Consider the following 26,604-nt stretch of genomic DNA (forward strand, 5'->3'; position numbering starts at 1 on the left):
ACTGGGTGTTGTTCCTGCTGGGTGCAGTTGTGGTTGATGTCTCTGAAGGCTGGCCTAGGATGGGTCACACTGCCAACAAGACTCTGCCCTGCCAGTTGCTACTGTGGCTAATGGGACTTAATGGTCCAACTTCAAACCCCCTAAATATTTACTCTGCATCCCTCCCACATACACCCAGTGGCTGAATCCAGGATGTGAAATGATGCCTTTCATTTTCCTGTGACTCTGAGGATCTCAAGCCCAGCAACAGGACAGGCTGACCAAGGCATTGAGTGATGACACAGCTGCCTGTGATGTTGATCAGGAGCAGAAGCTGGAGATGCCCCTTCCCACGATGTCCATGTGCTAGAGCTGATTACAAACAGCAGGGAAAAGTGGCAGCAGGGCTGGAGAAATCTGTCCCAGTGAAAGTGTCACTGAAGCCCCCACATGCAGGGAGCGTTGGTGTGAGCAGCTGCAGCCCCAGCAGAGCTCCAGGGAGCCCAGCCCAGCACAGGAGTGATGCTGGTGGGCTCAGGGGAACACAGGTTTTCCAGAGGGGCTTGAGTGTCCCCAGGCAGTTGGAAAAGCAGAATAGTGCGCAGTGCTGCTCGACACTATTTGTCACAATCGGTGACAAAGGGACAATCGGCCCCAAGGGATTAACAGACAGGAAGCCAAGGAGAAACCTTGGTCAGAGAAGTCAGGACACCTTTCTGATGTGGCCAGTTGGAGGAAGAGAAGTTAACAGAGATGGGGGTTGTGGAAGGGGCGGGTCAGTGGAAAGCCCTGTTCTGCTGCTGGCTTGAGTGATGGGAATTTGTGCCTATTGAGGTGCATTTTTGTAACAGAAAGGAAAACACACAGCACTAACATTTCTTCCCTTCTTTGGACGGTAGGAATGTTTTAATTGAGAAATTGGTTTTAATTACATTAGGTGATATCACAGTCTATTTTACAAGTTTGGGGTAACAGGATGTGTGGACCAGTTACACAGAAATCCAGCGAAAGGATAAAAATCTACATGAGAAAAATGAAAAGGTTAACTTAACCCCAAAAGAAAAGCATTGAGAGTTTGGTTTGAGTGGAAATGGGAGATTATACCAGGGTCCAGAGAAGTAGAAAGGATGAGACTACCATAAATTTACAGTACTGGTTCTGCATGACCATCGTTTGTCTGTGTTCAGAGACAGCCTCTCTTCCTGAGGGCATCGCTGAGCAGATGGCCCCGTCTCTGAGGGTTTGGTCTGGTCTTGTCAGAGGAGAAAGCAAAATAACTGATGGGCAAAGGTCACAACCCACGCTGAGCTGGTCCCCAGGGTCACCGCCTACAGGAGTGTCTTCCACTGGATAGTCGGGGGGTTCTGCACCAAGAACTGTATGGAGGAAAACTAAAACAGCTCCAAAAAGCCCCATCTCAAACGTAGAAAAGTCTCACTCTGGAAGTGCTTACGAGAAGATCGTCATCATAGAATTTGGTTTCTATAATAACATTACCACTGCAGGAGGAAAGGAGGAGAAAGAGGAGGTGTTAGAAGGATGCATGGACAGTGGACAGATTGCTCCTCTCCACGCTCTCACAAGCCTGGGCTCCCACCTTGACCCCCCCCCCCAACATGATCTTTGGTTTGGAGCTGCACACAGTGAGCACTGTCCTGGTCTGGCTCAGTCAGAACTGAGGGATCTCCCAAACACATTCCTGTGTGGAATGTTCCCTTCACACCTCCCATGTCTGAGCACGGTACTGCTCAGGCTGCAGAGTGCTTGGACAGCAAACTCCTGTTCACTCCTATTGCTAAAAATAAACTAGCAGTCCCAGCATCTTCAGGCCCCTCTTTCCTGCAGGAATTGTGAAAACTAATGGGAATTCTTTTTTTGTTATCCTTCTCTGTCCTTTAGCGCTGAGCAAGCTACATCAACCAACTTGTCATTTCCCTCAAGAAGTGCTTAAATGCAAAGACACAGGCATATTTTATACAAACTGCAATGGAAATATGGATTTGGGTGTGACAGAAGCTCTGGGGATTTAACTTGCTGACTTTTGAGATTTTGGCACATAAAATAAGAACTCTGGGACCATTACAACACCTGGACACCTGAGCAGTGTGATCTGGCCCTGTGTAAACAACCTGGCTCTTGAAAACCAAAGCAGCAGTTCTACCTCCACTGTGGCTCTTGGTGTCTGTAACACTGAACCTCCTGTGAGTGTAAGGTTTTGCTGTGGTGTGGACAACGTTTGAACTTAAATGTCAGGGAATGTTCTCAATCTCATACTCGGTCATCCTGGGAACTCTTCATGCAGAGTGTCTTGGTTAGCACCAAGTATCACACCTCCATTCTCTCCTGGTTTGGAAACACCAAGACAAACATGAGATCTTTGGGAATATCAGAAAGTGAGGGGTTCTCCAAATCTTAGCAGCTGGAAAATGATGACTTCTTTGGGCCACAAATTCCCCTTTGGATTTCTTTGGGCTGGGGGTTCTACAGAAAAGCCTCAAGAATTACTTTAGGACACCTCCATGAATAGGAGAGAGCAATCTGGGCTCCCCACTACACATGGACATACTTCAGGGAAAGAATGAGACATCGGAAAATCCTCAAGGTCATTTGAAAACTAGCTTCTCTTGACTCCCAGTTCTAAAAACATCTTGAATTCCTCAGATGATCAAAACCAACTTGTCAGATGTCTTTATTTCTTTACTCTGGTTCCCCAGCCTGGCTCCTCCTGTATTGACTGACAGTGCCTAGCTCTGGGAGCTGAGGACGTGTGCAGCACCTCCAAGGTTCTGAGCAGGCTGTGCCAGGAGCACTATTGGAACACTGGTGCTCTCTTCCAAGCCCGCTCTCTCTTTGAAACGTGCTGTGAATGGGAATCAGTGCCGGGAGCTCCCATCCCAGTGCCTTCTCTATGCGACTGGCTTTGCTCCAGACAGGGAATAAGAGGGAAAATGCTGGAGAGGGAGGTCTTCCAGAGGACACAGTGACCTTGAGGTGAGACTGGCTGCTCCCTGTCTGCCTCTTGTTGGCAGCAGGGTTCCCAAACCCTTCTGTTTCTGGCAGTGCACTCCTTGTGTGCTTGCCAGCACCCATCCAGCACTGCAGGGAGGATGGTTACACTTCCCAAGAGCCTTCCTCCAGGAGCCTTTCCCCCCAAAGCTGGAGCCTGGCTGCCCACACTGAGCAATGCCCAGCACGTGCCACTGTGACACGTCTGAGGCACTGCTGCCCTGCTCAGGAGCCCATGTGCACACGGAGCCAGGACTGGACTGTGAGGAGGGGGTGTGAATCTTCCGACAGGTGACTGTAAAATGACTGATTCCTACCTGTTAAGGGTATTTTAGCCCCAGATACAACTCAGTGCATAGTGTATACAAATGTATATAAATGCATGTACACTAAATGTGTATAAGCCAGTGTTAAAGACGCAAAGCTCAGCAAAATGTTACAGTGATGAAACAAACACTAGAGCAGCTACTACAGGTGATCTATTGCATGAACTAAACTACTTTGGACGAGAGTCAGTGATCAATAGCTGATTTAAAAATGGCCCAAAAATCTGCTGGGTACTTTTGTCCCCTGGTTGTAAGGGGTATTAAATAGAAAAATATTTTAAAATCCTTTCACGATTAACCTTCAAAAAAACTGAAGTAACTTTATTAAAGAATCAGTTTCACTTTCTCCAAACCTTTATTGCTATATTAATGCAAACTGGACCTATGGGAAGGAAGGTAGTGAGGTTGGCTTAGCCCCTTTTATCTCTCAACAACTAACAGCAGTGAGATGATTCAGAGTTGGTAGCAGTTCCCTCTCCTCTTTCCCACCGTTGCCCCCAAGGAAATGCCACACACGGCTTTTGCTTTGCCTGCTCTCAGATTCTGCAAGCCCAAGGCACTCACGTTAAAACGTTAGCTGGCATCATCTGTGATTCAGGTGCTGCCTCTATCAAGGACTGCCAAGTGTTTGTGGAGTTAGGAATCACAAAACCAAATTCAAAGAACCATTCTGCAAAGTAAAACAAAAAAAAAAAGATCCAGAGGCATTTGAAAGAAGAAAATTCACAAATGGTCCTTTTGCTTTTCACCTGACAGGCTGGGCAACTCCCTAAACTGTCCTGCTGGGCTGCCAACATTTTACATTTAAATTACTTTGTACAGCTTAAACTGCACTGAGCCCTGCCCTCCTCTTAGAGCAGATACTCCCTTTCTAAAATAGCTGATGGTACTGATAAGGTCAACCACTTCCTTAGCATTTGGTGGAAATTTTAACACACCTAATTGGGAACAGGGAAACCACACTCCTCCTCCTGCAGACGTCCCTGGGATCCAGCTGAGGCTAAGTGTGCAACTGGTTGCCCAAAAGACACAGAAGAGCTCAATGTTTTATCTGCCCCTCCTCAAGCCCAGATTAAGAGCAGCACTGCAGTGAGGGGGGTCAGATGTGCAGTTGTGGGGTCACTGGCATTGCTGTAACCCAGGTAAACCAGAGGCTCCAGCCTGGCACTCTGAGGAAGACCCAGGAATTCCAGTAATAGCTGACTCTGAAATAACCTGTTTCCTTGCCTCAGGCAGCCTGTGGTGGATTTATGCCCTCAGACATGATTACCCAGCTTTTTTGCTTACATAACAAAGTGTTAATACACTTATGAAATGCTATCCTTAATACTGTGGCCCATTAGTCCTGACAAGATGAGTGCTTCAGTGCTACTCTGAAAAATTAAAATCACCACATTCAACCCGTTTTAGTCACTCTAATCCCTGCTCTGCTGCGGGTCAGTCCCTGTGCTGCAGCACACAGAGCACATCCATACCTTCTAGACACTGCCCTTTGAAATAAACTTTCTGTTCCAGACGGAATTTTTCCATTTGTTCTGCTGAGGAAAAGTTTAACTCCCGAGATACTGCTTTGCATTTCAGGATTTTTTTAGGAACTCGAGCTGTGAAACAGAAAAAGCATTATTTGGACACAGTAAAATGCAGCTTCTGCAGGTATTATTATTATTCAATACTTGGAAATAATGATTAGGACTAATACAAGATCATAGCAGCAGGAAAAATGCAAACACAAAGGACTTTGTTTTTACATTTGTTTTTACATTTGCAAGAGTGAAATCCAAGATGCAAATACCTTAAGTACCTTTCCCACAGCCAAGAATGACAGAACCAGGGATACAACACTGATCTCTCAGACTCCTAGTTCTTAGTTGTTTGTTACTAAACCCCATAATTTTTCAAGATGAAATATAAGATGCAACTTAAATTTTTACTTGAGGAATTGTGCTGAAGATCACTGGCAGCCAAAGGGCTGCTTAGCACACCAAGCCTCTTAGCCCTTCTCACTTTCCCTTCGCTCTCAGACTGTGCATCCCCAGAGCAAACCACAAGTGTGAATTTCCCAGCCCAGCAGCACTTCCTCAGCCATCTCAGAGCTCTGGGAAGTGTCCTGTGGAAGTAAATGACTGTTCCCTTAACAGTGAGACCTACCCAGGCTGTAAAGCCAGAACCACACTGGAAGGTTTAAGAGAGCCATTTGACAATCCAGGTTTCTGGGCCCTTGCAATGGGTGAGACACCAACAGCAAATGGCAAACTGTACCCAGTAGATGTTTCACAAGATGATTTTTTTTTTTAGAGGTGGAGGAGTAAGAGAAGGGACAGTTTGAGACCACTGATTAAGAGTCCTAATCAGGAGAATATGGGGGGGAGTCAATACAGTAAAAATCTCCCAAGCCCATCATACTTCAGTGGTGTGATTGTGCATAATCCTTCCTGCATTTTAGAGAATGTTTTATGTGAATTTATTAGAAAGAAAGAGGGAAGACAGCTGGCATGTGCTTTATGAGCCAAACTGTTCCAAAATGGAAAGAATATCAAAACATCCATCAACAGGCAGCAGCTTGGTGTTTAATAACAGGAAGAGTCTCCCAAACCCTAGGCAAATCTACATAATGTAGAACAGTTTAATAGAGTAGGGCCCTGACATGAGACCAATCTTGAGAGCTGGAGGCTTAGAGAATGTAAGCCAGCATCCTACCCCAAGGAGAAGTACACAGCCCACAGTTTGTTAAAAAAAAAAAAAGATTAAAAAGAAAATTAAAAGTGTAATGCAAGTGTTTTAAATGTAAAAGATCTCTAATTATTTTTATGAGATTTTTTGCACCACGGAAATCTGCATGGCACCATCTTTACCACCCTCATCAGTACAGACTACACCACTGTGGGTAAACATCCCTTTGCAGTTAAGTGTAAAATGACTTGTTAAAACTATTCTGCAATTTAGTAATTTCATTTCCTTCATCCCCAAGACAGACTGCTGAGAATGTTTGCTTTAACATTGTAAAACTACCAAATAAATAGTTACTTTTAATAAAAGTAGGACTGCATTGTCTTTAAACATCTAAGACATTTTAATTTACATTTATACCATCAAGCAAAAATTTTAATTGAAATTATTTTTTTAAGCTCATTTAACTTTTATTTCTCTTTTTATTTTCTATGAAAAATATAGAAAAGAAGGAAGTTTGATTCTCGTCAGTTAGGTCCATTTTAAACCATGCTGGGATGCAAATAAGCATAGACTTAATCCTAAATTTACTATTGCTTTTTGTTAACTTTAGGATGTACTACACCTGCACATTTATTTAAGCACTTACATGGTTAATATACATTTATTCAGATACTTTATGCTGATTAGATCAAAAAGCGTTGAATGACACATTTCTTATTTACTAAGCAAGTCATTTTGGGTCCAACTGTGTTCAGTTAGAAACTGAAATTCAATTAAAATATCCATATAATTATGTTCTCCTTTCATTTAAATAAAGCTACCTTAAATATTTGGGACACATAACAAAGCAAGTTATTTTAGCCAAAGTGATTTTACATTTCAAACTACACCTTTTCTTAGATAATGAAAGGACTGTTTGTATGTCATGAATGAAAGCTGGCTGTGGGGATTCTGTAAGAGCTACACCTCAGCAGCTTACTCCAAGATTTGCTTGTATATTGGAAGAAACCAAACTTTACAGATTTGCATCTTCCAAATTGCCTCCCAGTTTTGAATGCCCTGTCACTGAATCGAGCTGGCTGGAAAAGCCCCTGCTGTCAAAAGCTGGTTTAGATGATTAATTCCAGTTTCAGGTGCTCAGGCTGTGATTTTCACTTCCTAAGGCAGTTTAATGTTAAGACTTTGGCAGCAACCCAATACCACATTAATATTGTTTTTTTTTCATCTAAGTGGTAACAGTAAGTTAAGGTAGTAACACAGTATCATGATTTGAAACTTAAGAGTTCATTTTATAAAGAAACTTGTGCTTAAATCAAATAGAAGTCATGTTTAAAAAGCAAACAGAAGTCCTGTTTAAAGAAAAGATATTTTATTCACTCTGCTATATATTTGGTTCTTTGTTTGCTATTGTCTAGACTGTGATTTGCCCTGAATGGCCACAGAACATCCACACACACACACACACAGGTACTATATAATGACTTTAAGACACATATGGACTTAGTTTTAAAACAGTTATTCTGTTTGCCCTCACTGCTTCTGCTGCAGGACTGTACCAGAACCATATTTTCCCACAACTTTTAATTCACCATCAGATCACCCTGTTCTGTTGGACGTCTCCCCCGCTTCCAGCCTATTTATTGAGCATAACCTATCTACTTCAGATTTCTTTTCTAGCTATGACATACAAGAACTGCTTTTTTCATCTCTTCTCCCAAGGAAGACCATCCTCCCATCTGTAATATTTTCAGTGGCTTCTCCTAATAGCTCTCCTCTGCATCTGCTACAGTTTGTAGTCATCCATCTTCTAGATGGATGAGTGAACTGTGCACCAGATAAGGTCTTAACTACTCCTTGTACAATGGGCATTAATCTCAGGCCAGAGTATGTTTTAATTAATTCCCCAAGCTCCTCTGATGGAGATGACAGTTCCTGTTTTATTTGTGATGAAAATCTGAGGCACAGTGAGGTGATATGATTTGCCCAAGTGACAAAGGTGACATCTGTCCTTCAAAGCAGGGGTGTTTGCAACTCAGGTGACCCAGACATGCAGCACCACCCAGCCCCAAAACGAAGAATAAAATCACACAGTACCTTCATGCTCCACTCCAGGTACAGACAGATCTTCTGTTCCTTGCCAGAGGATTTTCCCTGTTTCTGCATCCCGAAGGTTCATCCAATTTCTGATTGGGAAGCAAATAAGGAAAACAAGCCATCTATATCCCTAAATGCTCTGTGTAGTATTCTTTGCTGAGCTCTGAAATAGGCTACTCCAGGTGAGTTTCCATCATGGTTTCTGATTCTCAGGAGGCCAAGGAAAAGAGATGCTTTTTCCCCAAGAATAAATGAACAAGCCAACCCCTGATCAGAATGAATGCAACAAGAATTGTATAGCCACAGATTTAGTTTTCACTTTAGACTGAAGCTTGTTAACCTCATTTATCATTTTCCATTGCTTCTAAAGGATAAAGGCAGTGTCACTGTGCTGCAGAGAAGCAAGAACATTGCTAACAATAACAGATAATTCTACACAAACAATTGCTGTTCTCCAGCATTTGAAAAACACCAGGAAAAGGAGTCCTTTCTACATAACATGGTAAAAAGAATAACATTCAATCGAGCTTGTTGTCTTAGCTTACAAAATAGTAACATCAAGGGATGTTCTATTGCTGTTGACCTCGTAACTGCCACTCATGAGAATTCTTCAGCTGCTGAGTGCTAAGCAAAGAGAGATCTTCTCTTCACTCTCAGCAAATGAGGCTGTGCCAGCTTTCAAAATGCCCAGATCAGTGAATTAGTCAATAAATTTATAGGCAAGTAGGAAATATTCATATTTCCAAAGGGACAGCTAATAATGATCTTAAGCACACCTTTGAAAAATCTCTCTCACAGGATAACTCAGACACTGACAGCTCAGAACAAGGAGCCTGCACACCTGCCTGATGCCATCTTGAACAGGGACACAGCCATCCATAAGCCTCAGGCCCTCCTGCTCCGCAGCTCATCAGGGTGGCTCTGACGATTCACCAGTGTCAATGCCAGAGACTGAACAGAGCAGACTTGTGGGATGAGCCCACACAAACCAGAGCCTTTCCAGGAGCTCCCTTGACTGCTTTATGGCAGTGCACCCTTCATACTCAGTACTGCCTACAACAACTGCTCAAGGAACTGGCTGGGGAGGTGGAGAGACAGAAGAGGGACAATATGGACCTTGACATGAGTATAAATAGGAGCTGTTGGAGATTTGCATATTGAACTCATCCTCTAACATACGCAGTTTCCAGGCAGACTCACAAACTCATCACATCGATCACATTTTTCCAGAGCTCTCAGGAAGAAACAGATGCTTTAGCAAATTTTGCATTACAGGGTAATATTTGTTTTAAAATTATGTGTATGGAGGAAGGGAAGAGAAAATGGCTGCTTCAACAGAGATGTGAGGAGTTTTTCCCTTGCTGAGGGCTGGTCAGACTTTCCATGTCTCACTGAAAGGACAAAGGGAATGTGTGCACAGAGTCTGTTCACACAAAACTTAGCAACAACTTGGAGCATGGGAAGGGGGAACATAGGGCAGCCTGCTCGTGTCCTTCCAGGCCTGTTCTAAACACGATGGCTACCACTTGTTCTGGGATTAAGGTAAAAGAGAAAGGGGCAGAAGATGAAAAACATCCTCTGAGGGTCCCATATGGCACCTCCAAATCCTAACAGGAAGCTGCAAAGTCTAGCTCTCTCCCCAGCCAGCAACCCAAGGGAGACAGGGGCTGGCAGGGACGTCAGAGAGAGAAAAGGAGCAGCAGAATGGCAAGAAGAACCTGCAGCAGGGCTGGGCATTTCATGTAGTGCTGGCTGGAAAAGTCGAAGTCCTCAGCCAACACAGCCTGCAGGATGGAACTGCCCCAACTGTAATTTAAAATGTAAAAAAAATCCACCGTTTTTCCATACATCTTCCCACACACAAACATACAAACTAGCCAGGGTGAAGTTATTTGCATAGAAAGCAGTGTGCCATCTATCAAATGCCATGTACGAGGGGAAAATAACAAATGAGACAATCTGAGCATCTCACTGACAAACTCATTTATCTTCCCGACACTCTGCCATGCAAACACTCCTAACTATTAGCTGAGCAGTAATTTAGTAAATTGGGCACTTGATTATCAAAAACCTGTACTACCTTTAAAAAATGTTCCCCTCACAAGTGTTTACTTGCTATTTGTTCACGATCAATATCCGTCAGAGTTATGAGCTCCCAGGTTTGGCCACAGGCTGTGCAGTGCCAAACAGAGCACTAGCCAAGCTCCTCTGAACTGGAAATGAAACACTGACCAGGACAGCAAACCCAGCACTGCAACTGAACTGATCCAGCCTCCCAATTGCTATATCAGTATTTTAACTAACGGACCATTCCTTTTCCTTGCCATGACTTGCCTTGCCTTCCCATCCCTCTTCCCTTGTCAATTTTTGGAGCACTCTAAAATCACATTTACCATTTTCAAAAGTATTATATTAGAAGTGCCCTTCAGTGAGAAGTAGCCTGACAGCTTAATTATTATCCTTACCTGAAATACACAGTTACAGCGTGTTAGTGACCTACTATTTCTGGTGAGAGAAAACACTACTGTACACTACTGACCTCTGTAACTTCTCCCTATCAGGATTTCTCTCTCAGTCCAGTCCAAGAAAGATGATACAAGTTATGTTGCTCTGCTGAACAATGTTAACATTTAAAATGTTTGTTAACATTTGGGGTGCTGGACATCTATAAAGTGCTATCTGGCTTTGTTTATTGATGTTCCACTGTAAAAGTAAATCCATGCAGGACAGCCTGCTCCATGCTTTGTATGATGACTGTCAAATTCACGATGAAGAATAAATAAAAAGCTCAAGGCTATACCCCTGCTGACGAGACCATGCCTCATACATGCAGTAAGGCACACCACAGTTCCTAGAAAATATCTTGTATTTAAACAAACTGAACATTGCTAGCCTGTGTAAATTCCTTATCAAATAAATAAAGGTTTAATGTCAGTGTAGCCAAAGGCTTTCTGACCTTGACAAGTCCGTGTGCTGGTTCAGGACATGCTTTTGCAACTTCTGCAACTGAAGAAACAAAATCAACCTGCTAATCAGAGTGTATGCAAAGAGTAAAAATATGTGGACCCAAACATATTTGAAGGGATCAGAATACACCAGCCAGTTCACAAGTTTTTTCCCAGTAACTAAGCATTATTAAAAGGGAAGAACAAATCATCAGATCTTAGAAGCACACACACACACACAATTTCTTTCTATTGAAAAAAACACTTCATGTACAAGAGGTTAATTCTTTTTAAAAAATAAATGTTTAAAAAGAAACAGGCATATGGAAAATGTTTAAGTCAAAATCGAGGTAATGTACAAAACTTAACTGTAATGGAATTAACAAAAAAAAAAGAGGCAAACCCCATCACAAGTGATTTCTTGACAAGGGAGTAACTGACAAAGCAGCAGCTATACTGCTTACCTAGTCAGCAGCTTATCACACTATTTCTGTCATCTTGGATAGGAAGGCTGGTACTAGGACATACCCCAGAGTGAAGAAAATGCACATCTTGAACGAAACCTATATGCACTATTATCTTCTAATGTGTTTAATTGGTTTAAGATTCTTCCACCCCAGCATGAGAGATATTGTTACTAAAAATAAAGAGTGCTCCACCTCCTGAGCAGCAGTGGAGACCTGCGGGCAGGATGACAAGGGCATTTTAAGCATTATTGAAAAGGAGAAAGTAAATTAATATTGGTTTAATACAATTACTCTTTTTGAAGAGGTTCATGTTAAGCCACTTGACAGGGGTAGCTAAGAAGAGCAAGTAGGAAGCCAGGCAATTCCAGCTTTGTGAAGTTTCTGTATGTTGAGAGAGGGGAAGGAAGAACAGTAGTGTATTCCTAATTCAGTTTTCTCACTCTTACACCATTAAATTTTCATTCACCTGGATTTTGGGGGCTTGGTTGTTTTTTTTGAAAACAATGTCTGATTTAAGACTCAATAGATCAAATACTCTTCAATCCTGAAGGCAAGAAAGGATTAGGTAGAACAGCAGAAGGAAGGGTGTACTGTTGATCTATTTATATTCCACCACCTATTGGGTCAGCAAAGTCTTACATAAAAGCTTTGTAGTAGCTGGAACCTGACTTGCTTTATATACATGACATGAATTAGCTTCCTCATAGACCTACTTTGCTTAGCCTGATGAAGGGGAATGGTTTGTGCATTTCTAAATCCAAATTTTGCTTTCTTGAATACCTCTGTTGTCAGAAGTTCTCTTTTTTTGTATCTGTCATAGAGATCACTTGGTTCAAACAAATCAAAACGTATATCCTTATCTTTCAGTGCTTTAGCATTGCAAAAGATTGCCTTGTATTACCACACTTGTAATTAAGAGTAGCCTTGAAGAAGAGAATGAGTACAAACAAAATTTATCATTACAGTAGTATGGAGTTAAAAGAAGTTCTGACTCAATCTTCCTGACTATTATTTGTATGTTTTAATGTTTAGCACTTCTTGAATATCTCAAAAGCTGTGACAAACAGTAGGTGTAATTTCTTTTGTTAAAATGATCCATTTTTCATTTTATTCCTTGCTGTCTACACTATTCTAAAACCTCAGGAACTGCAGTACTCTTATATTTCATAATAAAAGCAAGGCTAATGTTCATAACCACTCCTAGAAGGAAGGTCTTTCATCATCTTTGCCAGCTTTTTTTTTTCCACATGAAATGCAACATTAAAAACAGTTCACTACATGCCAGGTCCAAACAGCATCTCAACAATTACATGTTAATGAGACCTGTCCTCTGGGAGAAGGTGGAGCTGAAAGCCCCAAACAAGTCAGACAACAATCCCTGTTGCAGACCCAAATAAGCTTCTGATCTGAACTTGCCAACCTTCACTCCTCATTTTACACACTCTGTTGTGAAAAGCAGACACAACCAGGCAGTCATGACATGGGGCAAGCACATTACCTTACAAGCAAGTAAAGATCACACTTCAGGGATTATATTTATATCAGACATATTTTCCCAGAAGAATATTTGCATCTCAGTTGCTTCAGTCCAGTCTGAGGAATCGGGACCAATATAAATTATGCAAAGTAACTACTAAACTACAGGACTACAAAGTAGACCACCTAAATGGCCTTACGTTTCTCCTCCACTCATGCCATTCATCCTGTCATCTTTGCCATCTCTGATCTTACTTTTTATTACAACTTCCACAGAACTCCTAATTGTGTGCTTAAATTAAATCATATGCATAGACGTTCTGCTGATTCAGGTCCTTGAATTCACTCTGTTCACACTCAAGAGAAATGCTGCTGCCTGCTGTTTAATAAACCACAAGTACACATGCTGGCAGTGTTCTTCCTAGCCTAAGGATGAAATTCAGTGCAACATCCTATCTACTGAATAAGCAGCCATCCTTTCTGTGTAGTAACAGGAATACCAACACACAAAAACTGGAAGCTATTCCTCACACATTACTGGAGCCTTCGGGTATAGTACTGTCAACTTCTCCTGCTTCCAGAAAGCAGCACACTTTCTTGAGTTCCTGATTAGACCAAAAACATGCAATGACAGCTCCTACAGGAGCAGAACTTTAAAAAAACTCATCTATTATAAATCAACTTTCCTGGAGTGATGCACAAGATATGGGTTACTGTGCTTCTCCAAATGATGGGAGGTGCTGGGGACTGGAAAGGTGCTCTATTAAATCCTCAAATGGAAGGTAGCCAATTATCCCTTCAAAGCACTCCTGACACTCCTCCACTTGCTGTAAAAGAGCCTGCTTTTCAAGTCTCCTGTACAGAACAAATTGCTGTGCAACAGAAGCCAGGGAGATCCACAGATTAATGTGAACCACATGACAAAATGCAGCAAAAATCCTCAGCAACCAACAAAGTCATTTCACATAAAATTATGTAATCAGAGGGATATATTTAACAGCTACAGCATCACAGCAAAAATATCAACACAATATCGTATACCCGTATACTTTATACTTCCCTTTATACCTTCTGCCTTACATCTCTGTGTGTGCCTGCACAGATCTGGTATCACCACAATGAACTTCCATCTAACATCCACCACACAGTTCTGGATTAAGCTGCTCTTGGCCTGTATTTGGAAAGACAGTTACACAAGTTACTGCACGCCATGCCAACCTTACCTTAGCTGTAATAGAAAATTATGGTAAAAGGGCAGAAGTTAATATTGCTCCCTTCTACTGTGTTAAGTAGACAGAGCTCTGATCATTCCCACTGGGCAGTAGGGTGGCCCTGGAGTGAAGCTCCAGTACTCCCTTGCTTTGTGTCACATTCTCCCTGTGCCTTGGGGGACTATTTTGAAACTGAGCTATGTTCATACCAAGTATTTCCTGCTTGAACCTCGGAATACATTTTAATTTAGCAAGGCTCACTGTGAAAGTCTACAACAAAAATGCAGCCTAGGTCCATTCACAGCCAGATCAGCTGCAATGGGATGCCAATAAACTAGAGAACTATAGAACCTATTTATCTCTACAAACATTGGAAATGAAGTAAACCCACATCCAGCATTTGCTAATAAAAATTTTATCCACTTAAACATCTGTGCCTTCGAACAGTTTAGGTTGAAAGACACAAATATTATTCAGTATTTTCATCAAAATGAACAACTAACATCCATCTGTACTCCACAGCATCCTAGTGACAGCATGTAGCAGAACAAGGCAGAGTTTGCTTTAAGTTAGTTTACGTTTAATTTTTAGTGTTGGCAATTAACTGTCTGAAAATACTCAGAGTGAAATCTCTCCAAATCTTAAATATTTAAATCAGAATTTGTGACACCTACAGTAGCCTTAACAAAAGCAGGTACATGTATGAAAACAATGAAGATGGAGAGCTCCTAGACTCTGGAAGGAGAAGTGTCCACCATGGGCAGGCACGTTGAGAGAATGTGTTTTCTTTCTTTGGTAATACCCATCAGTACTGCAAACTAAGCCAGGCTTCAATTTCACTGACTTTTCCTCTCTTCCTCAAACAGAAGGAGCAAGAAACAAACAGATGCACATTTTAAAGGAAAGCATTACATATCTACTGAAAATGAAGCTAAGGGTCATCAGGAGGGAAAAAGGGAAAAAAGAATAAATTATAGTGGTTTGCACACAGCTGAACCAGGGATGTAGACACTACTGCTTCAAGGTTTACACCTCTGTCCAGGTAAGTCTAGTGTTGAAGAAGCTTAACTCTTATGAAGTCCAGCAAATTTTGTCAGTGATGAGCAATAGGAACCAGTTTAGGTATTTGCAAGTAACCTTTGATTTCTTCAGACAAAAGTAACAACACGTGACACTCCCGAGCAGCTCCTGCCTGCAGCAGATGAGGACACTGCCCTGCTACCCCAGCACACCAGCTAGGGCTACAAGAAAAGGCTTCTGGAGAGCATGCTGGGCACTTCTCTGGGAACTAAACTCAACCCAGAGAGATTAAACCACTTCTAATCTCAAAAACCCCCCCCATACGCTAAGATTTGAGATCCCTAACAAAAAAAATTTTAAGTAAAACCCAAAATGTACTCGTGGTACAATGAATATGATGTTGTTTAAAGTGGGAATAAGCTCCAAATCAAATCTATACACACATCACTGGCTTATGGGGCAGATTCCCCTGTTAGAGGGAGCAAGCTGCCTTCTGTGCCAGATCTGTTTGCTACTATCAGAAATATGCTTTGTTTCCACTAGAGACAGATGTTAAAATGGTCCCTAGAACCAGATAACAGTGCCAAAATAAAAGCAAGCTGAAGCAATGTAGTGGTTTTATGTGTTTTCTGCCACCTGTGTTTTTTAGGCTTTTCTTTGGCTTACCTCAATAGCCTTGACAGAATTCCTTCATACCAATGCCTCAGCAGGAAAAACAACATGTGAGCGCATCTGGAGATTGCTTTACAGTCTAGGTAGTAAAACAATCAATAACTTGGAAAAACTCATCATTCCTTGTAGGACCACGAATTGCACAAAGAAAATTATTTTCTCTTTTCCAGTGCAATAACACCCAACTCCTCCCATCTTCCCTGCATTTTAAATGCATCTCAAAAATTAGCATGTTAGAAAAGCCTGAGCTTGTGCTAAGAACTCTTTGAATATGAACATAATTAATGTCATCAGTAATACTCTGATTTTGCAGAAACAGCAGGTGAATCAATGGGAATGATGTATTCATCCAAGAAAAGAATGTGACCTTTAAAATCCATAGGGCTTTATCAGAATGTAATTTTAAAGTGTGTTGCTCAGTGGAAAGAACAAAACTGAATGTAACTAGGGAGAAAGCTAATAGAGGCATCATGTATACAAGGGAAACTAAAAATACAGTTGAAACACTGGAACCTCCTTATAGAAGATGCCTGGCCTATATCAAAAGTTAAGACAGATTGCAGGACAGCTTGAGGAGCCACAACCAGAATGCTTAAAATTAAGTTAAATTCTTTAAACCCAAAAACAATTGGAATCAGTTTGTCCACTTTTTAATTTTAGCACATCAAACAATTTTCCTCTCTGCAAGTGAACATTGAAAGTGATTCAGCAATTGAAATAACTTTGTCTTAACTACTTCAAAACAATAATTTCATCACAGCTGAACTATTATGGTAGCATTTCAAGGTTCTCATCAATAAGTGAACTAGAGGGAATTTCATGGAAACAATCTATCAAGGGGTTCTGGTGCATAACTTCATTTTCATAGATAAGGTTGCAGCTAGAAGCCCTCACAGGAATTTATCTCCCTGTAAATCGTTATGGACTATTGTTCTTTACAGAGCTGATGTCACGACAGTTATGCAACAAAATCAGCTTTAATGGAATGAGGCATTTTAAGCCTCAATACGCCTCTTTATTTCATACAATTATTCAACTGTTTTAAAATATGCATTATATTGGCTTCCTTATAAAAGAAAATTGGATTGATTTCATGTCATTTTTGCAACACTGGAAGATTGGATTTTTTATGTCTAAAAGGATCTTCACACTTCCCCATATTCAAAGGGCACAGACCTGAGCAGAGGAACAATGACTTCTTTGACCAAATTTTTAGGATAAACATGGCTGCTTAGCTGGCATTTTCATAGAGTTTCACTTGAATGACCTGTAGCCTTGTGTGCAAAACGGAGAAAAAGCAAACCTAAAAGGCTCTAAAGAGGCAGTTTTATCAGCACTGCTTGTGGCCAGTCAATGCTTTTGTTCCTTGAAGGCCTCTGCAATAATTTCTCTATTGAGCAAAGTGATGTTTATTGAGAATGGCAAAGCTGAGCATCAGCAGGTCCCCCCGCTGTTCCGTTTATGCATTCAACTCCAAGCAATATCTCTGGCTGAAAGTGTCCCCTGGTAAAATAAGCAACTGAATACACAGAAAGCCTCCATGACTTCCAACTGCTTGTGCTTATGTAGTGACTATGTGCTTTTCCCCCCCATTAATGTTTAATTTCTTTTTTCTCTCCTTCATTCCATGTCTCTCTTACAGAGCTCTCTAGCACATCAGCCCATTGAGCTCCAAAGACTGCTTCTGATAGTCCACAGATTTATCAGTTTCACGTATTTTAGAAGAATATGTAATTTACTGCAGGCATTAATATATCATGTACTTCTAAGTACAGATATGCAGATTGGAAATTGGTGAGAGGTTTGGCTTTGGCATGAACTGGGCCAGCAGTTTGCAACAGCTTCATACTGTCACTGTCATCTACCAAGGGCCACTCCAGATGGGAGGCAAACCCCATCAATTACCTGGAGAGACAGGATGCCCCCCATAACAGGCAATACAGTACAGCTCAGTGATCAGTAACTTAAACCATACCTAGTACTACACTGTGCTTCAAAAACTTCAACTCATGCTCTCAAAGTAGCTTAATAACTGCCTATTGTAGAGACTGGGAAATAAACATGAAGACTTGCCCACAGCCACACAATGAATCAGTAAGAGAAGAGGAAAGATATCTCAGGAGGTGTTTGGCTTCAAGACTTGGGTTTCAACAGACAATACTGCCTCTCTTTTTAGGCAGCCAGGAACTGTGCTCCCTGGCTGATGGAAACTCTTATTGTAACTTGGAGTGCCCGCAGGAGCACAGATTGCTGCCATCATGCTGTGGGGTGGGTGCCAGTGGTTTCCTTCACTCTGTTTCTCTTGCTTTTGTTGGTTTCTCAGTCACCCTATCTCGAAAGCAGGGTGGTTCTGAATCACTGCCAAGCATTAGTAATGGAAGTGGGAAGCAGAAAGGAAATAAAGAGGACTGCTTGCAGAATTAGAAGGACTTTTTAGTGTCTAAAATGCCGTATTAAAGCAGGACAGCAAAATGGCTGTATTAGCTCTGATAATAGAAGCAAAATGGTTCTAAACTAGAAAAATGTGCAAGCCTCTGAAACTTATCAATAATATTCTTGTTCTTTAAGACAACTTAAAAAAACACCAGAAATACAAAATAGGAAAGTCATGGGGGAAAATACAGCATTTGTTCCTGCCTTAGCTCATATTAATTCAACCAGAGCTCCTGTGAAAATTTTATTTTCTTTTTACTTTCTAAGTCTGGACACTCAAGTATATTTTGAGCTCAAAAGTGCTTCAATAAATTCGGTGTATAGGTCATGCTCAACAACACAGGTTATTTTTTTGTTGACTTAAGACAAGTAGCCACCTAAGCTAAAAAATCTCCACCACTCTAAAAACTAGTGATGCCCCTGATACAAAGTTTCTAACATGCTTTAACCCACAAGGTTTCCTTCGACATTTCATTAGGCGTAAAAGAGAGCCCAGTGAAGGAGTGGAAACACAGCACTTTTCCATGTATTCAAATTGTCCTCAACACTGCCAGCTCCAGGAACTGCAGCAATAATTTTGCAAAAGGCAGTCAGCAGTAGATCTGAAAGGACAAACTCTTGGGACAAATGCTTTGGCTGTTCACTGCTGGCAGGGACAAGCAGGCTCCATTTTGTACAAAGAGACCATCAATTTTGCACAGAATGACTATGAGTCTAAAGGACTCCTAGAGATGAACCAATATAAACGCATTTTGCTTAAGTAAGTCCAAACAGCCTGGTAGCACCTTCACTTCATCAACACCCTCATGTTGGACTCCTTGAACACAAGATGACAGTGGTTGAGTAATTAAATTTTAGAGAAAGTTCCAAGTCTTGAAGCTGTTTGGTTAAAATACTAAAAATAAACCCCATGCTAGGCAGAGTTGTGCTTTCAGAACAAATGTGACCTGACCAGCTCTACAAAGATCCACAAATGGCCCTGTGACAGAGATATTCCCTTGCACTGTACTGTAATGGAACTATACTTTGGGATTAGTTGTTCCCGTATCCACCAAAGCTTCCCAGAGTCGGATTGCAAGCCGTCACTGTGTGGAAATGTCCACCCTGTTGCATCCTGCCTTGTTTCCTTTTTTCATTACATTCTTTCAGAATCTATTGGGATCAGAGGAGGACAAAGACTAAGCACAGTGCTGGAATAAAAAAAAAACTGCTGGAAAAAAGCAGTAAGTTCCCGCAGCAAGCTTTTCCTAACTTAACTTTGCTTGAAAAACTTACCAGTAGTTCCAGCCTCACCAGATCCTGCTGAGTATGGGCAAGGACTCATTTTTCACTCATTCTTACGCAATGCACAATTCTTTCTATACAATTTATTATCACAAACATTTTAGTGGGCAATCTTTCAAATCTTAGCTATCTACCTGTAACTGAACTCTTAAACATTAGGCTCCATTCTTCCTTACACAAAATGCCATGAAGAAACATGTATTTATTTTCTTGGATCTCCTCTATTTGTGAAGGGTGTCTGAACACCTGACAGCCCTATTTCTCCACAGAGGCTAGTTCCAAGGAGAAGCAGCAGACCTGTCTCACAGACACACATTGTGACTGTAGCCCTGGCACCTGGAGACACAGAATCAGCCTGGACAGATCTGGCAGCCCCTGCAACACTGGTGCACAGGCCAGGAATATAGGCCAATGATAATGAGATGGGGCTGCACACAGCCAGCCCAGATACAGCACAACTTCAAGTGCTCAAGCTCTGTACTGAACCTCCCCAGTGAAATTCTGAGCCTCTCTGCCCTCTGGGAGCCATTGCCCTTACCTGCTTTCTCCACCAGAGGAGTAACTTATAAAAAATACCAGCTACTGAGTTGCACAATGAGGTAAAACAACATTTCAGAAAGGGATGCAAACGTACCTAGCAGAGCCTCAAATGAGCTGGTTAGATACTCAGCAAAATGGGAACTGAGTTTTATTTAGGAGAAACAAATCTATGGGGAAGGCAGTTTGTGTGGAGTGCATTTTAGTTCAACCAAGATGAGCTGCTTGGCTTTCTAGCGCTTGTTCTATTTATTCCTCTTCTCCAATCTTCTCAGTGTGACGTCTTTAATGAGGAGATCACAACATCCCCTATACTGGCCAGGGAGATTAAGCAACACACACACACACACAACTAGAAAGCAAGAGTCTTTGAGATTTAACTCAGAATCTATGCTGGTTTGCCATAAAGATTTGACATTTAAATGACTGAATAATGTTAATCTTCCACTAATATTAGACTGCTGTTATGAGGTATTACAGGATAAACCCAAGCCCTTTTCTTTTGAAAATGTATCTCCTTATCACTATATAAAAGATGTCTGTTGATCCCCTGGGGATCTTCTGTTCTGGGAGATACGAATCTAATGGTGGACGTGCTCATGCCTAGGTGGCACTAGACCACAAAATAGGGAGCAAGGGGTTTGTTTTCATTCTCATAAAGCTCAATAAATACACTATTTATTACTAGAATATCAGCTGATACACAATCAGAGCAAAGTCCATCTATTTTTGAAATTACCAGTGCCAGATTCTGTAGTATTTCTTTACAAGGTTCATTGGAATAACAAGGATCCCAAGAACACAACTGGGGTAATTAACCTCTAATTTCTATGAGCACAGTCATAAAAGACTGCTTTAGGGTGAGAAGCAGGAAGAGAGAAAAGAAGATCACAGTTGAAATAAAAAGAGAAAATTTTTCTTTTGTCAGTAGTCTGGCCATACTACAAAGCAAGCACAGACCACAGCAATAATTTTTTTTTTTTTAATACAAAAACTAACCGACAATCTTAGCTAGAAGTGCATAGCTGAATGCTCAGATTTGTGGCATTTTAATAAGTCTGCTTTAATTGCTTATTTTCTATCTCTTTCCATGGTAAGACAAAGATACCATTGAGGATGCATCTCCCCGATAAGGCAATCAGAACATGAGCCTGCAATTACAGTAATACTTTGCATAAAGGCTTCCCTTATTAATCCAAAAGAGCTCTATTTCAAAACCCACTGTTTTACCAGGCTGCCATTCACAATAGTGCAAAAATTCTTCTGGATTCTTTGTGCCTGAATTCCAAGCAACTCAACTGGGCTTCCTCTCTTCAGAGAGCCTTTATTTGTTCTATTTCCAAGGATAAAAAAGGCATGGTACAGTGGCACCACTGAATGTCCAGCAGTTCAACAACATCAGGTTCTTCCTACTGTTCCTTTGGACTGCTGCCCATGTCAGAGATCAGCACCACGTAGTTCACACACACAGGATGCATGTACTACCCAGACACCTGTGTTTGTAAAGCCTCCTATTAATCATTCCTGTACTGCCATGAATTAACATTAAGTAGGTGATTAGTGTGTTAGCAGCCAACAGCCCTGCTAGCCTCTCAGGTGGATACTGTTTCCTCAAGAATTTTACTGTAATTTCTGTTGGCAAAAAATATTCCACAAAGAACAAATATATATTCCATCTTTTAATGGAATTCTTTTTCACAATCTTCATGAAACAAAACCCAAACAATCCCCCAAATTTAGCATGTAAGACATGACAATTCAACATATAGAGCTGTATTAGCAAGGACTGTGAAACAGGTCCTTGAACATCAAATTTAGCAACCAGGAGGGACTGTGATTTTTAAAAATCTTCTTCAGCAGAACACTGGTCAGAGCAGAGTCAAGGAGTACAGATTTTGTACATTCGAAAGACTTCTTACTTCTGGTTAACTGCTCAAAGACTGGAAGAGGCTATGAGCACACTGCACTATTACTGGGGAGAGATCCTGTTCTGAGCTGCCCTTAAAACACTCCCTGCACAGGAGGGCAGATATCCTTAACTCTGGATATACAAGCAACTGCAGCTACCACAGAAGTCTTCAAGAGCCATCATTTTAAGGGATTCAAGCGACCCTTTGTTGTTCTCCAGCAATCTTACGTAACTGGTGAATGTTTGGTACATGAAAGGAGGCATCTTTCCTATCAAGAGCTCTTCACCCACGTCTTTCACATGAAGGACAGATAGTTGTCCCTACAGAAAGTTCTGCCCTTGAATTTTTTACATTTCTGATATAAAGTTGCTTTTGTTTGGTCTCTTGCTCTTCCAGGGAATCAGGAAAGAGCAGAAATAAAACTGTGCTCAAGAGCATACTTTAACTTGTGCTGCTGAGAACAAAAACTAGGCCAGGGAAGATTTCAGTGTTGCTGTCAAGTGGGGTTTCCACCTATACAGAACAAAGCAAAAAAATCACTATTGAAAAAGACTTTGTAGAAACATTTAGGGAAAATCTGTAGCTCAGTCTTCAGATAGACACTTCTCAATTTCAGAGAGGTCTGTAAAAGAGGAAGAATTCATTTGTGCAAAGGACTTCAGGGACTCAGGGATTTTTATTTGGCCATGGAAACTTCAGGCTGTGTGTTAGCACTCCAAATCCTCCTCATCAGATCAATAAAGCCTGCAGTCATTACGTCTGATAGCTCCTGCCTTCCAGGAAATGAGCTTGTGAGTTTTATTCTAATTGTTAAAAGGCAGGTGTTCACACCACCAAAGTCAACCATAAAGGGAGCACTTAAGATTCTTGTTGGCAGTCTCAAGAGAAGGCAGGAATAAAAAGGTCAAGCACTGGATTTCTCTTGCATTCACACACTGATTCGTCTGAACTCCCCTTACTGAACACCTTTTCAACACAATGTCAATTTTTAAACAGTACCTTTCTCTGGCAATTGAATTAACTGGGAATTTGTCACTGCACTCGAGTCAATCCAGATTAATGCACAGAGTGAATTTAGAGTTGAGCTAATTATCCCTCATTTAACCTTTGCATGAATGTTCTTATTCTACACCAAGAGAGTCCAGTTCCAAAGTTTTTAAGTGACTTGGAACTGGACACACTCACCCAGGGATAAAGGTATGCACAGTGGGGAAATCAAACAGAAATGATTAAACTGCAGTAAATTTTAAGCACATGAACAATGTGGTTTTATCTCGAATAGAGCTTTTTCCAACAACATTGTCACCTCTTCTTTGACACTGGGAAGAAAAGTACAGACAGTGCTTTATCCAGTGCAATACATTTACACCATGTAGCTACATCCATTCAAGAACTCCTGGCACCAACAAATTCCATAGTGCCCAAGCCCGTTGGCATAAAGATGGTGTGCATTCCCTCAGAGATTACAGCTCTGTGTGCTATTCAGAAAAACAGGCCAGACAATTGAACTTCCTTTTCCAGGTGGGCTCATTTGCCCTTTCTCACAAGTAATGCTAGAAAAAGACAAAAATGAATGATATCCTGAAAAGATCCTCTTTACACAGCTCTGAAAGCAAATGCCAATTGCAGCCTTCGGGGAACAAGTGCTACTGCTGCAGTACATCTGGTAATTAGTCTGTAAGGGTTTCTGTTTATGACAAGAGTGAAAGCTAACTATTGCAGCAGAAGTAATACTGGCTGAACACAAATCTGCTGTTTTGTTCAGTCTCCCAGCTGTGCCCAGTGGATCTGCACCGGCAGGAATGTGATGCTGAAGTTGGTAGGGCAGAAGTCACTCAGTTCTCCTAAAAGGTGGTTTACTCAAAGCACTTGATGCTGTTTTTGAACCTCTTTTGATCACCACGAGTTCTCTGGGAAAGCAACACAATATCCTTGAAATTAATTACAGAATGGCAAGGGGATTTAATCTTGTTGAGATTTTATATAAAACAGCATTTAGCCCTGGCACTCACACTCCACACCTAATAAACAAAATAAAAATTCAAATCAGCCAGAGAAACAGCTACAACAAGCACTTTCATGAAGTCCACAATGACAAATACCAAACTCCTATTTGCTGACACAGCACAGCAGAGGAACAAGCCACACTTTTCCTGGCATTAGCTTAAATGGTTCCTTGGATATACAATCCCTGTGGATAGTATTGGCCTGAATTTCACTGGGGCTACAAATACTTCCGTTTTGCTTATTGTTTTTTTTAACTTGAACTATGTCTGCATGAGAAGTGGGCATGCTTTATCCTTGCAAACTGTACAACCCTCGTAGCCAGAAGGGTTGACTGAACAAGAAGAGCATCCTCACTGCCAGTCACCCTGTTTTTCCAGACACAAACTGGCAGAAAATTATTATGAACACCCTCAATGTCAAGCTGAGGAAGTCAGTAAAGATGTGGATACTTAGGTGGATGTCAGTGGCCCTCTAGACTCAGAGGACAAGACCAAAGTGAGAATCAGATATAATTATTTAATGGGTAAGAAAAAGAAAAGTCATGGATCTGAGACACTAAAGTGGTTTTATCTCTGGAGTAGTATGCAGGCAGGACCACATGCTGCAATACAGATCAAATAATTTTTGGTTTTCCACTTAAAACTGACAGGACTAAGATTATTCAAGGAAAACAAGTTCATTATCTTGTCTCTTCTGAGGAAGGGAGGAAAACTTAGAGCATACAGACCAAGTGGAGAATGAAAGCAAAATGAAAATACAGCCAGGAGGGAATGATTGGCAGTTGCAGGAGGAAACTAATCTTGTGAATGGACCAGAGGCTGCTCAAAGTGGATGCAGAGAGGAGGAATAAAGGGGGATTTATGCAGATTGAAGCAGAACTCTCAAAAAACAATGACTCCGTATCAGAAATACTATGCTTTTTTAGGAATCTCCAGAATATGAGAAGTGCTTCAATTGGCAGTGTGGACTAGTGATTTGACAATTTAACCATCCCAACACTTTACACAGTGTTCAACAGTACGGCAATCTGAAAAGAGAGAGAGTTGTTTGGAAAAGCACTGCGGCAAAACACGGAAAGTACAAGGAAACAATTCAGCTCCAGACCAGTTCCAGACCTCCTCTCCAAAATTATCTTGTTCTGAATGATGTACTTTGACCATCTTCTACAGCTCCAGTAACATGACCTACAATGATGTGAACCTCTGAGCATGTCACTATGATCACCATGATCTGGAAGATGGAGGGTCTGTGCCCAAACCAGCATCTCTCTGCTTTAGCATGCATTGGAATTCAGAAAATAACCATTATTGTGGGGACAGAGTAATGAAACCTCCACTGAAATGACAAAAAAAGCAATTACCTCTATTACTCTACCCTGTTTCCAAGCAGCTCTGATAGCTTTCACTGTCAATAAAATCGACAGTCATGATTATACTAAAGTTTCAATTTTACTATTTTAACATGCTTGTACCTGTATGTTAAATTTTCAGACTACATTGAATCAGATGTTTGCCATTTTAATAAATATCTATTCATATCTTTTTCAGCTCAAGCAATGGAGTATCTTATTTCTGCTGTGAAAATGTACAGAATGTATAAATACAATTAGCTGTAATTCACAAGTTGATTCTTTCAATATAGGTATTAATAATAAAAAAATAAAAATTTACTTACTGAAAAGCTAGACTTAGACACAGCTGATACAAATGTTTATAAAATATTATATTAGTGTTTCAAAGTGTGGACTTCATAAGCATTTATGTTAAGGTGAATACTAACATGGAGAAGTTATACAGAAAAAGATGAAAAACTGCTATAATCAGCATTATCTGCACCCTTTACAGGTGTGCCTACATTAAAATATAGTCCTTTTTTATTTGAATTTGCACCTTTCCAAACATTCTACTGCCTCATTCACTGCATTTACTATTTCAGAACTGGCAACACTAGGACTGAGGCAGACAATGCTACTAAGCAAGAAAGCAAGGTACTGTTTTATCAATGCAAACAAACCAAGAGACCACCACGAACTGTGAAACATTTTCAGTTGGCCACTGGCAGGGCTGTAGTTATATGAGAAAGAGAACCTTACAGAGGGCACTATGGCTGGGGGATCAGCAGTAGAGGTTTGTGCTACAGCTGCACTCCCTGGTTAATGCCTCCCTCTAATTTGTGTAAATGGGGAGAAGGTGGTCGTGGAGGGACTGCCAGTGGTGAGAGAAAAGGAACTTATTCTAGTGGCAGAATGGAAGATGCTTGGAAAACCAGGGAACCAGTGTTTCTTCCTTCCTATGAAACTAACCCTTAAGGTCAGTGTGGTAGTAGTATAATGCACTTCCCTTTGAAGGAATTACAAGGGGAAGTACATAAAACAATTCATTTCTGGAGCTGTTTAAATACTGCATTTTTATGGCAACAATACATTGTAATGATGCCTTGTGGATTAATGAGGGTGCCATAAATGAACAGCCCAGACTGGATTGAGAAATTTACTGGCTTCTCTGTCTCTTTCTGGAAAGAGTATTTAAAAAAGAACATGCATTTGCTCTCCAAGGCTGAATAGGGTT

General features: G+C 41.1%; 1 protein-coding gene across 3 annotated transcripts in view; it reads right to left on the reverse strand.

Moving 5' to 3' along the window:
• Positions 1-849: 849 nt before the first annotated feature.
• Positions 850-26,604, reverse strand: part of PDE6D (phosphodiesterase 6D) — a 34,743-nt gene continuing 8,988 nt past the window's right edge. For 2 of the 3 annotated variants that reach the window (XM_048315033.1, XM_048315035.1), the window contains exons 2-5: positions 8,076-8,164; positions 4,787-4,912; positions 3,876-3,981; positions 850-1,478 (exon numbers count right to left, since the gene is read on the reverse strand). In XM_048315033.1, coding sequence (XP_048170990.1) covers positions 1,397-1,478; positions 3,876-3,981; positions 4,787-4,912; positions 8,076-8,164 — 403 coding nt within the window. In that variant the 3' untranslated portion in view covers positions 850-1,396. Of the gene's footprint in view, positions 1,479-3,875; positions 3,982-4,786; positions 4,913-8,075; positions 8,165-14,031; positions 14,135-26,604 lie in introns of all 3 variants that reach the window. The other variant, XM_048315034.1, reaches the window with a different exon arrangement.

Source organism: Corvus hawaiiensis, chromosome 10, assembly GCF_020740725.1.
Source record: "Corvus hawaiiensis isolate bCorHaw1 chromosome 10, bCorHaw1.pri.cur, whole genome shotgun sequence".
Classification (NCBI taxonomy): domain Eukaryota; kingdom Metazoa; phylum Chordata; class Aves; order Passeriformes; family Corvidae; genus Corvus; species Corvus hawaiiensis.